General features: G+C 43.6%; 1 protein-coding gene across 1 annotated transcript; it reads left to right on the top strand.

Moving 5' to 3' along the window:
• The first annotated feature begins 1,494 nt into the window (after window positions 1-1,494).
• Window positions 1,495-13,104, top strand: btbd3b (BTB (POZ) domain containing 3b). The gene is made up of 4 exons (XM_012829848.3): window positions 1,495-2,865; window positions 5,258-5,348; window positions 8,405-8,523; window positions 10,319-13,104. Exons 1-4 carry the CDS (start codon window positions 2,561-2,563, stop codon window positions 11,349-11,351), a joined length of 1,548 nt encoding a protein of 515 aa, XP_012685302.2. The 5' UTR covers window positions 1,495-2,560; the 3' UTR covers window positions 11,352-13,104.
• Window positions 13,105-13,310: the final 206 nt, after the last annotated feature.

A 13,310-nucleotide genomic window follows, 5' to 3' on the forward strand; every position in this document is an offset into this window, starting at 1 on the left:
TCACAGGGGACAGTGGGCTCTCTCCGCACTCAGAGAGCCCTAATGGAGGACAAGGTGGCTGACATTTTCAATCTGCTTAATATCTTTCACCTATTTGCCCAGCGTAATGCATGGCCCATGGAGAATGTCCTCAGGCAGGCAGACAGGATATCCCACCCTGAATCGGGAAAAAAAAACATTATTACATTTCAACAAGCCATACATATAAATCAATGCGTATCTGCCATTTAGAGTATGAGGTATAGCATCCCGAAATGGGTTTTGCCTTGAAGCTTTTTAAATAGAATATTTGTGACATCTCTGTGAAAGGCGTTTGACCTCGGGCTGAGACGTTGCCTGAGGCATCTTTGCTCTCCCTGTTGTTAATACAGGAACATGGACAGACATAGAAAGAGCTTTCCCTATTAATAAGAAAAAGCCCTCAGCAGCACAGCAGGTCTCGGCTGAGGGCCACAGATAAGATATCCACCTTTTTCTCTCTCTCTCTCTCTCTCTCTCTCTCTCTCTCTCTCTCTCTCTCTTTCTCTGAGACGGTAGTCTATATTATGCAATAGACATGTAAAACAGGTCTGTCATGTAGAGCTGCGTGTTTAAAACATGAGCTAGCACTCACAGGTAGATTCAACACAAGCTGTTACCTGAATCGGACTCTAGCCTTGCAAGTATTTTTTTCCACTCTTTTTTCCTTGAGAAATGTTTTATCTAATGGGCAGTTAAGATGAAACTACACCACCCTGTTTCCTTATTCCGAAGTCGGAGCCGCCGCGACTCAAAATGCACGTTTGACTCCACTGGCTTCTCTGCAGTCTGTCATCAACATCATTAATTTAAGCCACTTCAGACACTGATGAAATGCAACAGAGAAGGGGAGAAATAGCTTGACGAGTGGAAGAGGCAACTTTACAAAAGACATCAAAGAAGCATTAGGGATTTGTCTCGCTTTTGTTTACTCTGGAAGAAGCTAATTGGACACAGTCAGTGAGTATCCTCTGGAAGACTTTATGCCAAACCGTAAACTTCAGTGTCTTCAAAGGATTACAAACATTTTAATTACTGTATATGATGAGAAAGCATTTTTAAAATGACTTAAATTGTTAATATGGCTGACTTAGTTTCCTACCTTTTTTTTTTAGGTGGTTCAAACCTTTTTCGAAAAAAAAAAAGGCATAGTAAAGCTTTTTCATGTGCTTTTCTGTGCTCATGATAATCAATGGTGATCCTCATGACTAAAATAGATGCCAATGGTCACACTGACATCTTATAATCTTCTACAACATGATCTAACCACACTATTCCCACCATCCCTGCAGATAGATTTAACAGCACATATTTAAGCACACATGTCCTGGCATATCTTGTCCTCCTTTTGCTACCCAAATGACTGTACATACAGCAATGTTCTCTCTTCATCACTAATCAAGATAATACAAAAAATACATATATATATATTAAATTACATTTTATGATATAACTATAACAATAAAATTGTCTCAAAGCACTTTACATGGCCCATCACATTCATAACGTATTAACAGACTAATAACTCATTTACTAACATGTTCTAATCCAACCCAGGACTGTTCTCTCTGGGCGCATGAGGAACCATAAAGAAATCAAATCCCTCTCGCTCCTTTTTCATGACCTTGACATTTTGACAATATTAATGACACACCATTGATTGGTATACTTGTCAGGGTAAGAGAGCAGGGATAAAAATAAAAAAAAAACAGTCACTAAATCAAAGTTCTGATGAACACTCAGAGGACAGTGGCGCTGTCACTTTAATCAAAGAGGACTTTGAATATTCTAGTGAGTGATGTGCACGGCCCCTGCAGCCAATCAGATTGCTAGCCTCAGCTGATTGGCTGAGCTGGAGAGGATGCCTCGCTTGCATCTGCAGGGGGGCTACTCTCTCCGCTCCGTTCGCCCATTCAACCCCCATAGTCAGCAAAACCAGCCTCAGAGTCGCAGGACCGTGCCCAGCACATCCTGCGGAGCCTTCAGAAACTGCGTGCCGGAGAGAGAAGAGGAGGAGGAGGAGGAGAGAGAGTAAAAAGAACAAGAGAGAGAGAGAGAGAGAGAGGGAGAGAGGGAGAGAGAGCAGAGGCTGCCTGCCTCAGGAGCACTGCAGTAGCACTAAATCTGAAACTGTCACGGAACCAAAGGGAGGAAGGAAGAAGACTCAAATCCACTGAAATCAACAGACATCACAGGAAGTCAGCAATGTGTTAGACTGGCAGCAGGGATGGGGACCCGAGGAGACCACTCGTCCACAGATAAAACTTGAAAAGGAAGAATCCTCAAGAAGGAGAGTGAGAGTGAGAGAGAGAGACGAGGCAGAAGTGGAATCACTTTATTCCTAAGAAAGGTGAAATTTGAAGGGAATTCTCCTGTTTTTTTTTCCTCAGCTGCACTGCTTTTTTGGGCTCCTAACCCTTCACTTTGCCCTGCTGAGCCTTTCTCTCTCCTCTCTCCCCCCTTTCCCAACACTTAGTTTTTTTTCCCCTCTTGAATGTCTTCTCTGCATGCTCTCGCACTGCTCGGCAGTTGAACAACACTCATGGTCGATGCCAAGGGACGGAAATGTCTGACATTCTTCTTGATGCTTCCAGAGTCGGTGAAGAGCCGCTCAAGTAAAAGCTCCAAAAAGGGCAGTCCAAGCAGCTCCTCCAAGCTCCCGCCAGTCTGCTATGAGATTATCACCTTGAAGACCAAAAAGAAGAAGAAGATGTCGGCCGAGATCTTCCCCACCAAGAAGCCGGTTCCGGCCACAACGGTCCAACAGTACCAGCAGCAGAACCTGAACAACAACAACACCATACAGAACTGCAACTGGCAAGGGCTCTACTCCACCATCCGTGAGAGGTAGGTGAAGTCTCCACCTCCCACCTTCCTGGTGGGTTCGGGACAACCTTCTCCTCAATATGAGGGGAATAGGGGGGAAAACTGCATAGGAGAAATTATTCCAGCGTTATAGCATTACAGCAGCTGTAAAATGTTCATTATTAAATGTCAAGTTGCCTTTTGAGTGAAAAAAAATTGTCCAGTGTTAGGATTCCCCTCTAGCACCCCAAGCAAAGTGTGCAAAGGGAGTCTCTCTTGAAGTGGAGGAGGTAGCTGGATAAGGTCCCCATGGGCTTGTTTTTGTGCTTGATCTATTTGTCTTAGTCACCAAGCAGTTGGGTTGTTCCACCACACAAGAACTTTCAGGTTACCCTCTGTAGCTCCTGGTATCTCTCCATGTCAGGTACACTGCACTGTACACACAGTGAGCAAGCGTCCAGGGCAAGCGTTGTTTGATATGCAACAACACTGCTCGGTGTTAACTGGAAATATTTATCCGGTCGCCACCAGGAAGCCCCATGCAGGCCGGAGCAAACGTGCACTCTCACACCGGGCTTTGTTGTCGCTTCAGAACATCATGCTTTGTTTACTCAGACGTCCTCTGTGGTGTACTACTTAATAATACATGAAGACTGTTTCACGCTTGCCTCTGTTTGTTGTGCTTCTGTACTTTTACCACTTATTTTCTGTCCCGATTCATTTGTCGACTTGTCTCTATTCACGCATTGTGTTTCCCTTCATAATTATTTTTCACGTGTGGGACGCCGATGAATTAGTTATCAGGCAGTTAGGTCAAGACTAAAGACAGAATGACAGCTTTATATTGTTGTATGTGTGGTATTGTGTAATATTGCATAATATCAGGAGTGGTAAGGAAGTTCGTGGTCAGTGCTTTGGTGTTAATATTAGCAAGAGTTCTCTAAACTAAAGCCTTAAACATTAAACCTAACCCTTTGTCAGCCTGTTGTAAAGCAAAATAGAATGTGTGGAAGGAGAGGGGAGAATATGACGCAGAACACTGTAACCTGTCAACAATCTCTTGATGTAATGCCTGACTCAGACTATACAAATTCAGCACAATTTTGGCAAGATTTCGTCCTCACCAACAAATTTCCAGCTTTGGGCCCGAATATGAACGTTGGGAACAGCAAACGGGCCTTGTGGTGTGCCGTAACCAAAGAACAGCGATGTGGCCTGTAGAAAAATCTAGCATGTCGGATATTTTAATATTTTCCTGCCCAGTTTGACATGTTCCACAATGACCCATAGGATGACAGAGTGCTCTCTGGGGTGTGTAAACACAGCGAAGAGAAATGCTGCTATTGCGGCCATTGTGGTCAGAGAAAAAAACAGAAAAGGTTTGCTGTGCTGTGGCTTCATAGCGGTATGGTACCATACTAATTGAACACATTTGTTACCTCAAGTCATCTTTGAAGGATAGACAGCCCATACTGTCCTCTTCGTGAAACCCAGAAACGAGTCCACCATTTCTTTTTTCTTCCTTTTCTTTTTCTTTTATGAACACATGACCAGCCTCACACACAGTGCTTCTGCAGCCATGATTGACAATGTCTTGACCCTCCTTTACCCTCCTTGACCCTCCTGACGATCTTTAAACTCACGCAAGGACGTGAAGGATGATTGTTCGGGGTCAAATTTGACTGCGGCCAGTCTCCCAACCAAGACACAGCAAGAATTGATGGCCCTAATCTCACATGACCATTGTGATGTCTGATCCCGGTATAAGGGATAATGGATGACATGGCATTCAGGTAGCCGAAACAATGCAATGTGTTAATACAGCTACGACTCGAAGCAGTTACACCTCGAAGTGCATTATTGTCTGCAACCCAAACGCTGTGAAGTCCATTCTCCCGCTTCTACCATGGCTGGCCCACTTGCGTTATGCTAATGTATGGATATAATTTCCACAGTTTGATCCCTAAAACTGACTTGTTTGTAGTTGGATTTCTTTCCGCCACAGTCTTTTCTTAAAATATAGGACACACTGCCATATCAAGCATGGTTGTTAAAGCCAAAGCCCATTCGTTAGTTCCATACCTCTTGTTCCCATGCCAGCATATCCCAGAATTATGTTGAGCCGTAGCTTTGTAAAATCACTGTGGTCCTCAGCCTAAATGCAGTGTAACGGTAGTAAAAGCTATTTCAGACATGTAACATGTTGCTACTCTGTACTTCTGTCCGTCCATTAATCTGTGATTCTGTGACAAAAAACTGGAACTACTTCATTGGTGTGCAAATATCAAAATGTAATTGAAATTCTAAAGAATGTGTTATAATAGGAAATTCAACTAAGCTGTGGTGTACGTAAGTAAGTATAAGTGTGCATATTTTGCTTGTGTGTGCATGTGTGTGTCTGATTTCTGTCCATGTGGCATTTTTTGTTTGGCAGAAATTCGGTGATGTTTAACAACGAGCTGATGGCCGACGTTCACTTTCTGGTGGGATCAACAGGAAGTGTGCAGCGACTGCCCGGGCACAGGGTAAGCCACCTAACCCGCCCAATCAATACATCCTAACACGAGACACAAACAAAACAACACTGCCAGGCAACCAGCACCCTGCCTTGCTTCCATTAGTGTATTCCAATGACACAGCCTGTTGGTGACAGTAATGGAAGTCAGAGCCTTTGAGCAGTGCCCCATCGGCACCGCGAGCAGACGCCTCTCTTGTAGACGCCACTCAATTATTTATGCAAATGAGGCTGGAGGGTGAAGTGGATAAAAGAAAAGGGAGAGGAGTGTCATCGCGTCCTCCCCTGAACCCCCCCCCCCCCCCCCCCCCCCCCTCCCCGTCGGAGGGACCTACGGGGCTTGTTCATTCACAATTTCATCCATCCAGTGCACATTACACTCGCTTCATCCTGACCTACTTCTACACATCATTCTGTCACAGTCTTCCATTCAATAAGTTACCTCTGATCCTTTTGATGTTTATAGAGCAGGTGAAAAAAGCACAATACCCTTCTATATAAATTAAGTCTCATTATCATCATTATCATGATCACCATTTTCATTTTCATTTTTTGGTTTAACACAGAACATTGAAAACCAAATACTTTAACTATTGAACTAGTTCACACTAGTTATTTTTAATCAAAAGAGTTATTTTTTAACCATTTAAGCAGTGGTTCCCAAAGGGTGGGGTGGGCCTCCCAAAAAAACCGGAATGAGGACCCTAAACAACTGTTGGTCAAATTAAGTACAGTACAGTACCCTGAAAGGAACCTATTGATGGTGATTTTATATTGAGTTATGGTGAGTTTATAGCCTACTTTGTGCTTATAAAATACGGCCAGGGTTCCCAGGGCCTACTGTTTTTAGCCTATACAATCAAGCTCTTATCAAATAAAATAAAAAAACTGATGAAATTGATTAAATTAAATTGAAAATGTTTGACCGTTCAAATGAAGTGACAATATTTAAGAAAAGCTATGCAACAGCTGCTGAGCATCTGGGTTTTTTAATCATAAACAGGTAACAGGTTATATGAGCATCTCAGCTTTTGCACCTTGGTGTTTTGGGGCAATGTTTATCTCATTGTCAAAGGGGGCTCTGCTATGAAAGGTTTGGGAACCATGGCATTTAAGTAAGATAAACATTTAACCAATGAGTGTCTCTTCAAATTAAACTTGCTGGGCCAACCCAGATGAATGCCCTTTACATTCATACATGGCATCACCTTGAAATGTCCCTGTACGATCCCACTCAAGAGTTCTGGCCTCAACATTCAGCAGTGATAACCTTGAGATGCTTTTCCGGACACCCGCCATGTCTTCATTCAGCGCGTTAAAATCCCTGGTGCGTCCTCTGGCCTGACCTCATTGTGTTTACCAGCTGTTCACATGAATTATTATTGCTCTCTCTTCTCATAACACTTTCATACGTCTGTGCTATTCTCTTACTCCACTGCAGTGACAGCTCCCCCCCTCCTCCCAGGCCATTGCGGTCGCTGCTTAGATCTTATTAATTGAATTGCTGGCCATATTTATCATACAACCGCAAACTCATATCGGCCAAGAGTGAGTCATCATTTCAGTCACTTTTAAGAGGCTCAAATGGATGGCTTTCATCCATGTACACGCACCACTCGGCTAATTTATGGATGCATATTGTGGATACTTTTTCCCCGCAATGTGGCTGGCCTCAAATCTAGTAGTGGTCCACAGAGAGTTGATGCTAAACATTAGTGATCCCATCCATTTTATTAAATATAACATGCCCCATTTACTTTGATTACGAATGTTATGACAGTCATTACATAACACAAACCAAAGGAAATATACTCACACTGTTTTTGTTACAACGGTGAATCTCATTCTTACCATAGGGATAAATCATAACCTAATGTACAGAAATTGTAAATAAGTCATAGTTGTTTGTTGTTCAAAACTGTAACTGCATTGCAAGACTGCAACTGCATTTGGTGCATTTATGACAGTGCGTGCGTTGGCCTCTGATTTCATCATTAGCTTAAGTAGTTCATTAGCATTGAAAAGGAAAAACTTTCCCCATCACCCTCCTGTATACTTTCATTATTAAATGCTCCTCTGTACTGAGATGGGAGCCAAATGCCATCCGCAAGAAACTGCACTTGTGTGTCTCCCAAGCCAGAGGGAGAAATACAGCCCTGCTCTAATTAAACCCTGCTGTTTGTGGGTGAATTTTAGTGTACTCCACCAGATTTCATGCTCGGATGACTCAAGGGAAGTGCGATAAAACAGGAAATTGCAAAATTGGACAAAACTAGTATGACATTATCCCTGAGTAAAGACCTGAATTTCGATTCAGTATGTGGGCCAGTTTTGAGATAGGTCAGTTATGTGTGAATGAGACGTGATGATAATGTGTCTGATGTTATTGATTAACTGATGCTGTCTGGGATGGATGGATTTTTGTCCTTTTCCTCTTCTCTCTCATCCCCAGCCCTTGCCCTGGGTAGGAGTACAGGCAGGGAGAGGGTCATTGGTTTACAAGTATGCTTCTGGTAGAAAGACTCGAATAAACAACTTAAACTGAAAGCCCAGGCATCATTAGGAACAAAAATGACTGCCCAATTTTCAAGAACACGTAAGCAGAAGTGCAGTAGAAGAGTTGTGACAACAAAAAGACGAGAGAGCAACAAAGAAAAGAAAAAAGGAGGCAGCCAAAACAGCCTGAATTGTTCTGCCAAGTTGTGTCAAATTGCTAAGATTAAGTATAATAACCACACTCTTCGCAGCGGTGGAGAATTCAGAGCACTCGTTTGCCAGATGGATGCTCATGCTGACTTTTTGTATATATTCTGAGAGTAATTACCAATACGCTTAAACAGATTGTTATCTACCAGACTGTAGACACTACTGTACATTAAAGCTGTTTAATCCTGCCCATTTCCTCTCTCTCCTTCCCTCTCATCTTTTTCCCTTCCTCTCTTTTTCTCTCTCTCCATCCCTCTCGCTGTCTTTTTCTTTCTTCACCTCTCTCTCTCTTGTCCTCCCTCTCTTCCTCTCTCTCTCATCCCCCCTTCCTCCCCTCTTTCCCTCTCTCCTCTCCTCCAGTATGTTCTAGCAGTGGGGAGTTCTGTTTTCCATGCCATGTTTTATGGGGAGCTGGCAGAGAACAAGGATGAGATCAGGATTCCTGACGTGGAGCCTGCAGCCTTCCTGGCCATGCTGAAGTAAGTCTCTCTCTCTCTCTCTCTCTCTCTCTCTCTCTCTCTCCCTCTTCATAAATGTCACCTCATGTCTGCTCTGTCTCTATATTGCCTGGCCTTCTCTAAAGCACTATGCAGATTATTCACTTGTTACTGGTTCCAACAGCGCACGGAATAATAGAAATCACTTTGAGCATTTAAAAGCACCTTTCATTGGGTCTCCTCCAGGAGGTTAATAGTCTAAGCAGAAATTGATTGGATTTTTTTTCTCACAGCCAGCGGTTCACTGCTGTTAAAATCTTCATAGCTTAAGGTGGAACTTAAGTCCTATAAGTGAGGCTTATCACAGCAGTTAGCCTAATTTTAACAAATGGGAACGGCAAATAACTTCACGCTTTGGTTCTTTGAGGAGACATAATATTTCAGCATAACTTGTTGACGAGAATGTAAAACACTTCCACTATTTATCTTACTGATTAAGAAACCCATTTGACATTTGTCAACTGAATATTTTCACAGCAACACAATGAACATAATTATGCTTGTTGACCATAATAAACCACAATGAAGAATATGTAGTTCAGGCAAAGATTTTACATTTTTATGCATCAAGGCACATCCATTAAAATGTAATTAGGTCATGACATTAAACTGTAGTGCAGCGTAGTGAGTATCTGTGCAAGTTTAATTGCGCCTGGCGTTTCTATATGGGCTCATATGGGGTAGAGGGGGATAGGGACATCATCAGAAAGTATTTTTCCACAGACGGTTCTTCATTTTCCCCTGTGCTGAGCTGTCAGAAGTATTTGAAACATTACCACGAACCCCAGCCTGTGTTCTTCACTCTACCCCCCCCCCCCCCCCCCCCCCCTATGAGAAATGTTGGGATCTCTCTCTCTCTCTCTCTCTCTCTCTCTTTCTTTCTCCTTCTCTCCATCACTTTCTCTCCTGCCTTCATTCTCTCTCTCTTTTCCCTTTCTCCTTCTCTCCATCACTTTCTCTCCTGCCTCCATTCTCTCTCTCCCCCTCTCCTGCACTCATGAATATTGGTTCTTGCTGTGGAGCAGCAGAGTGAGTTGGTGTGTAGGTGGAATATGTAACAACGTTCACCTCTCTTGCTTCTGCCTACTGAAAGCTTTTATTCCACTGCCACATTTCAACATTCCAGTCTAAACACTACCATTGTGTGGTAAAAAAAACACACAGTTGACAGTTAATACTGTTGAGCTGAGGTTCGTCCTTAACGTGTGTCCTATCCGGCCCTAGCCTCCTGTTAGTGCTGTTGTACATGTGTTTGTCACTGCTGACTTGGAGTGATCTTGTGGGCTGAAGCACACATCACAGCTTAATACCCCCCAACAGCTGTTCCAAGGGCACAATTGTGGGTCACTTAAAGAGCTTGTGGAGCTTCCCAAAATACCACAGGCTTTGCTGCTTCACATTGAAGCTTTAGTGGCGAGCCATCATATTTAAAAGGATTTATTTTACATTTCTGTATCCAGGCTTAAACATATTTTCATCTAAATCTGACCAATATTTGTGTTAATGCCATGAACAGCATGGAAATATTTGAATGTTGCTGGATGGGACCTTCATGATTAGACTATGATCATTTGAATGTAGTCATAGATTATCATGTCTAAGCAAAAGGATGCTGTTCCTAACAAGTAGGCTTTGATCACACTGTGAGATGTCCTAATAAAATGAACCTGTTAGAGATCAGTGTTGACAACCCGGCAACCTCATGATGAACACAACCTCCCTCTCTCCCCCCCCCCCCCCCCCCCCCCCCCCCCCACCTCCACTCCACCCCCTGCAGGTACATTTACTGCGATGAAATCGACCTGAGCGCAGACACCGTGCTGGCCACCTTGTACTCTGCTAAAAAGTACATTGTGCCCCACCTGGCTCGCGCCTGCGTCAATTTCCTGGAGACGTCGCTGAGCGCCAAGAACGCGTGCGTGTTGCTGTCGCAGAGCTGCCTGTTCGAGGAGCCCGACCTGACGCAGCGGTGCTGGGAGGTGATCGACGCGCAGGCCGAGCTGGCGCTCAAGGCCGAGGGCTTCTGTGACATCGACGTCACGACCCTGGAGAGTATCCTGCAACGCGAGACCCTCAACGCCAAGGAGATTGTTGTGTTCGAGGCGGCGCTGAACTGGGCTGAAGCGGAGTGCCAGAGGCAGGAGCTGACTGTTTCCATCGACAACAAGCGCAAGGTGCTGGGCAAGGCCGTCTACCTTATTCGCGTCCCCACCATGGGCCTGGACGACTTCGCCAACAGCGCGGCGCAATCGGGTGTGCTGACGCTCAACGAGACCAATGACATCTTCCTGTGGTACACGGCGGCCAAGAAGCCCGAGCTGCAGTTCGCCTGCAAGGAACGCAAGGGCCTGTCGCCGCAACGTTGCCACCGCTTCCAGTCGTGCGCCTACCGCAGCAACCAGTGGCGCTACCGCGGCCGCTGCGACAGCATCCAGTTCGCTGTGGACAAGCGCGTTTTTATCGCCGGCTTCGGCCTGTACGGCTCCAGCTGTGGTTCGGCCGAGTACAGTGCCAAGATCGAGCTCAAGCGGCAGGGAGTGCTGCTGGGTCAGAACGTGAGCAAGTACTTCTCGGACGGCTCCAGCAACACTTTCCCTGTGTGGTTCGAGTACCCAGTGCAGATAGAACCGGACACGTTCTACACAGCCAGCGTAGTGCTGGACGGGAATGAGCTCAGCTACTTCGGACAGGAGGGCATGACAGAGGTGCAGTGTGGGAAGGTGACGTTCCAGTACCAGTGCTCCTCGGACAGTACCAATGGGACAGGGGTGCAGGGGGGGCAGATCCCTGAGCTTATCTTCTATGCCTGAACCAGCCAGACGGAAATTGACACAAACGACGGACTTTCACACTGGGACAGTTCTATGACAATGACATTTCTTTCTCATTTACTCCATGTTGCCACTAAATCGTTTTTGTCTGTTTCTGATACCACTGACAGCTACATTTTTAAGACACTGTTACATGGATTTTCTGGTGTGAAGTGATTTTTTTTGTTGTTGTTGTCACCAGTACCTATCATTGGATTTACTCACTCACTAAGGAAAAACCCTTTTCATCTATACACTTTGAGGATTTGTTTGTCCAACCATTACAAGCATTTGTCTGAAGCTTTGAAAAAGACGTCTTGATTTATTTACCTCTGAAGATGAAAACTCCTGTTAGAATCAAGAGTTGCCAAAACAAAATCAAAACACTGGATAATATTCCACATTTGTATAAATATGTTGATAATGTAATATATAAATATATATACATCATGCTACATGGCGGCTATATTCTTTCAGTTTCAAAATAACTATGCCATGTTACCTAATGCTTGCACAGGATGCACTTGTATATATCAGCAATACTAATTAAATGATGCAAATCCATGTAAACTAAATTCAATCGTATTCCCATCAACACCTCCGTAAGTGAGCAGTTAGCCACCCAGCACCAAAGCAACGCCTTTAAATACAAATGACGGTTAGCATCTGCACTTGTTTTGGATCTCTGCCTATGCATTGCTTTGCTGTTTAAAGTTAGCGAGACTGAGCCCACTAAGGCTTTTCCTGTTGTCATACTCAATAACTGAGATTTACATTGTTGGCCAGTGTTTATTTCAAAGTGGCATCTACTAAGAATTAGGCTTAATGTACAATAAGCACTTTTGATTTCTCTATGGTATTAAATACCAGTAGTCAGTATGCACCTGCTTTTTCATGGGGAAATTGCTTAAAGTTTTGAAATATGTGTAAAATTTCTCTTGTTGTTGTACGTGTTTAGCGAGCATAGATTACTCATGCCACCAGGAGGGTTAAATTTAGATGGCCTCTTATGTGGGGTAAATTGGTTCAGCTGAGAATTCGACTGTATATGAAGTATTTACCATTTAATTTAGTGATTGTGAAAACACTGTACAATGTGTCAATGATGTGTCAAAAACACATCTCATTTGAGGATAATTGAGTATACCAGTTATATATATGCATTTTGGTTACAGGAGGACAGTATGGTGAAATATAATGAATAGTTACAAACACTGTATGTTGTTCTGAAGGTTTGTTTCAAGCAATGAATCGTTCAATCCCAAAATCATTATCAAGATGTTAGAATTATTGAGCACTGATGGACCAAAATTGCGAGCACTTTTTGAATGAGTTGCAATTGCAGGTTTACAGTGATCTGAGTCAGCAGTCTGAAGATTAGATTGCACCGTGTGTGAAATTATCCTGTAAAAGTATTATAGCACACTCTGTCACAGAGTGCTAGCGTTGAGCATATCAGTTCGTACAGAGGCAACATTCACCAGTTATAAAAAAAAAAAAAAAAATTAAGCAACGTTGGAGTTATTTTATTTTTATGATGTTATAGAGTAGCATTTCTTCTGTTTCTGCGACTGATTTATGTTCTGTTTATTGTACACTAACTGGAAATGGAGAAAGAAGGGTCATGTTCAGCTTGTAGAACAGCACCTCTCTGAATGTTTCTATTCTGTGTTCATGTGCTACAGTGCTGAGAGACCTATGAATGTGTATGTTGGTTGAACATGCAAATAAACCAATTTACTGGTTCTACAAATCTGTGACTATCATGCCTACTCTTGGGCTAATGCCGTATCAGCGAGAAAAAACGAAGGTCAAAAGAAGTGCTACAGATAAAACAGAAGAGGAAAGGGTGATTTTGAAAAGCGTGAAAAGCGATGGACTCCCAGAGGAACGCACCCATCGCTTTGACCTCCAGTTTTATCCGTGGAAGTCTGTCAGCTGGGGAAGGAGACTTCCCAT

Source organism: Clupea harengus, chromosome 13, assembly GCF_900700415.2.
Source record: "Clupea harengus chromosome 13, Ch_v2.0.2, whole genome shotgun sequence".
Lineage (NCBI taxonomy): Eukaryota > Metazoa > Chordata > Actinopteri > Clupeiformes > Clupeidae > Clupea > Clupea harengus.

Excerpts from the sequence above, each read along its gene's own strand:
- btbd3b (XM_012829848.3), top strand. The coding sequence starts at position 2,561 with ATGGTCGATGCCAAGGGACGGAAATGTCTGACATTCTTCTTGATGCTT. Across the intron at positions 5,349-8,404 it reads AGCGACTGCCCGGGCACAGG|TATGTTCTAGCAGTGGGGAG; the intron begins GTAAGCCACCTA and ends CCTCTCCTCCAG. Across the intron at positions 8,524-10,318 it reads GCCTTCCTGGCCATGCTGAA|GTACATTTACTGCGATGAAA; the intron begins GTAAGTCTCTCT and ends CACCCCCTGCAG.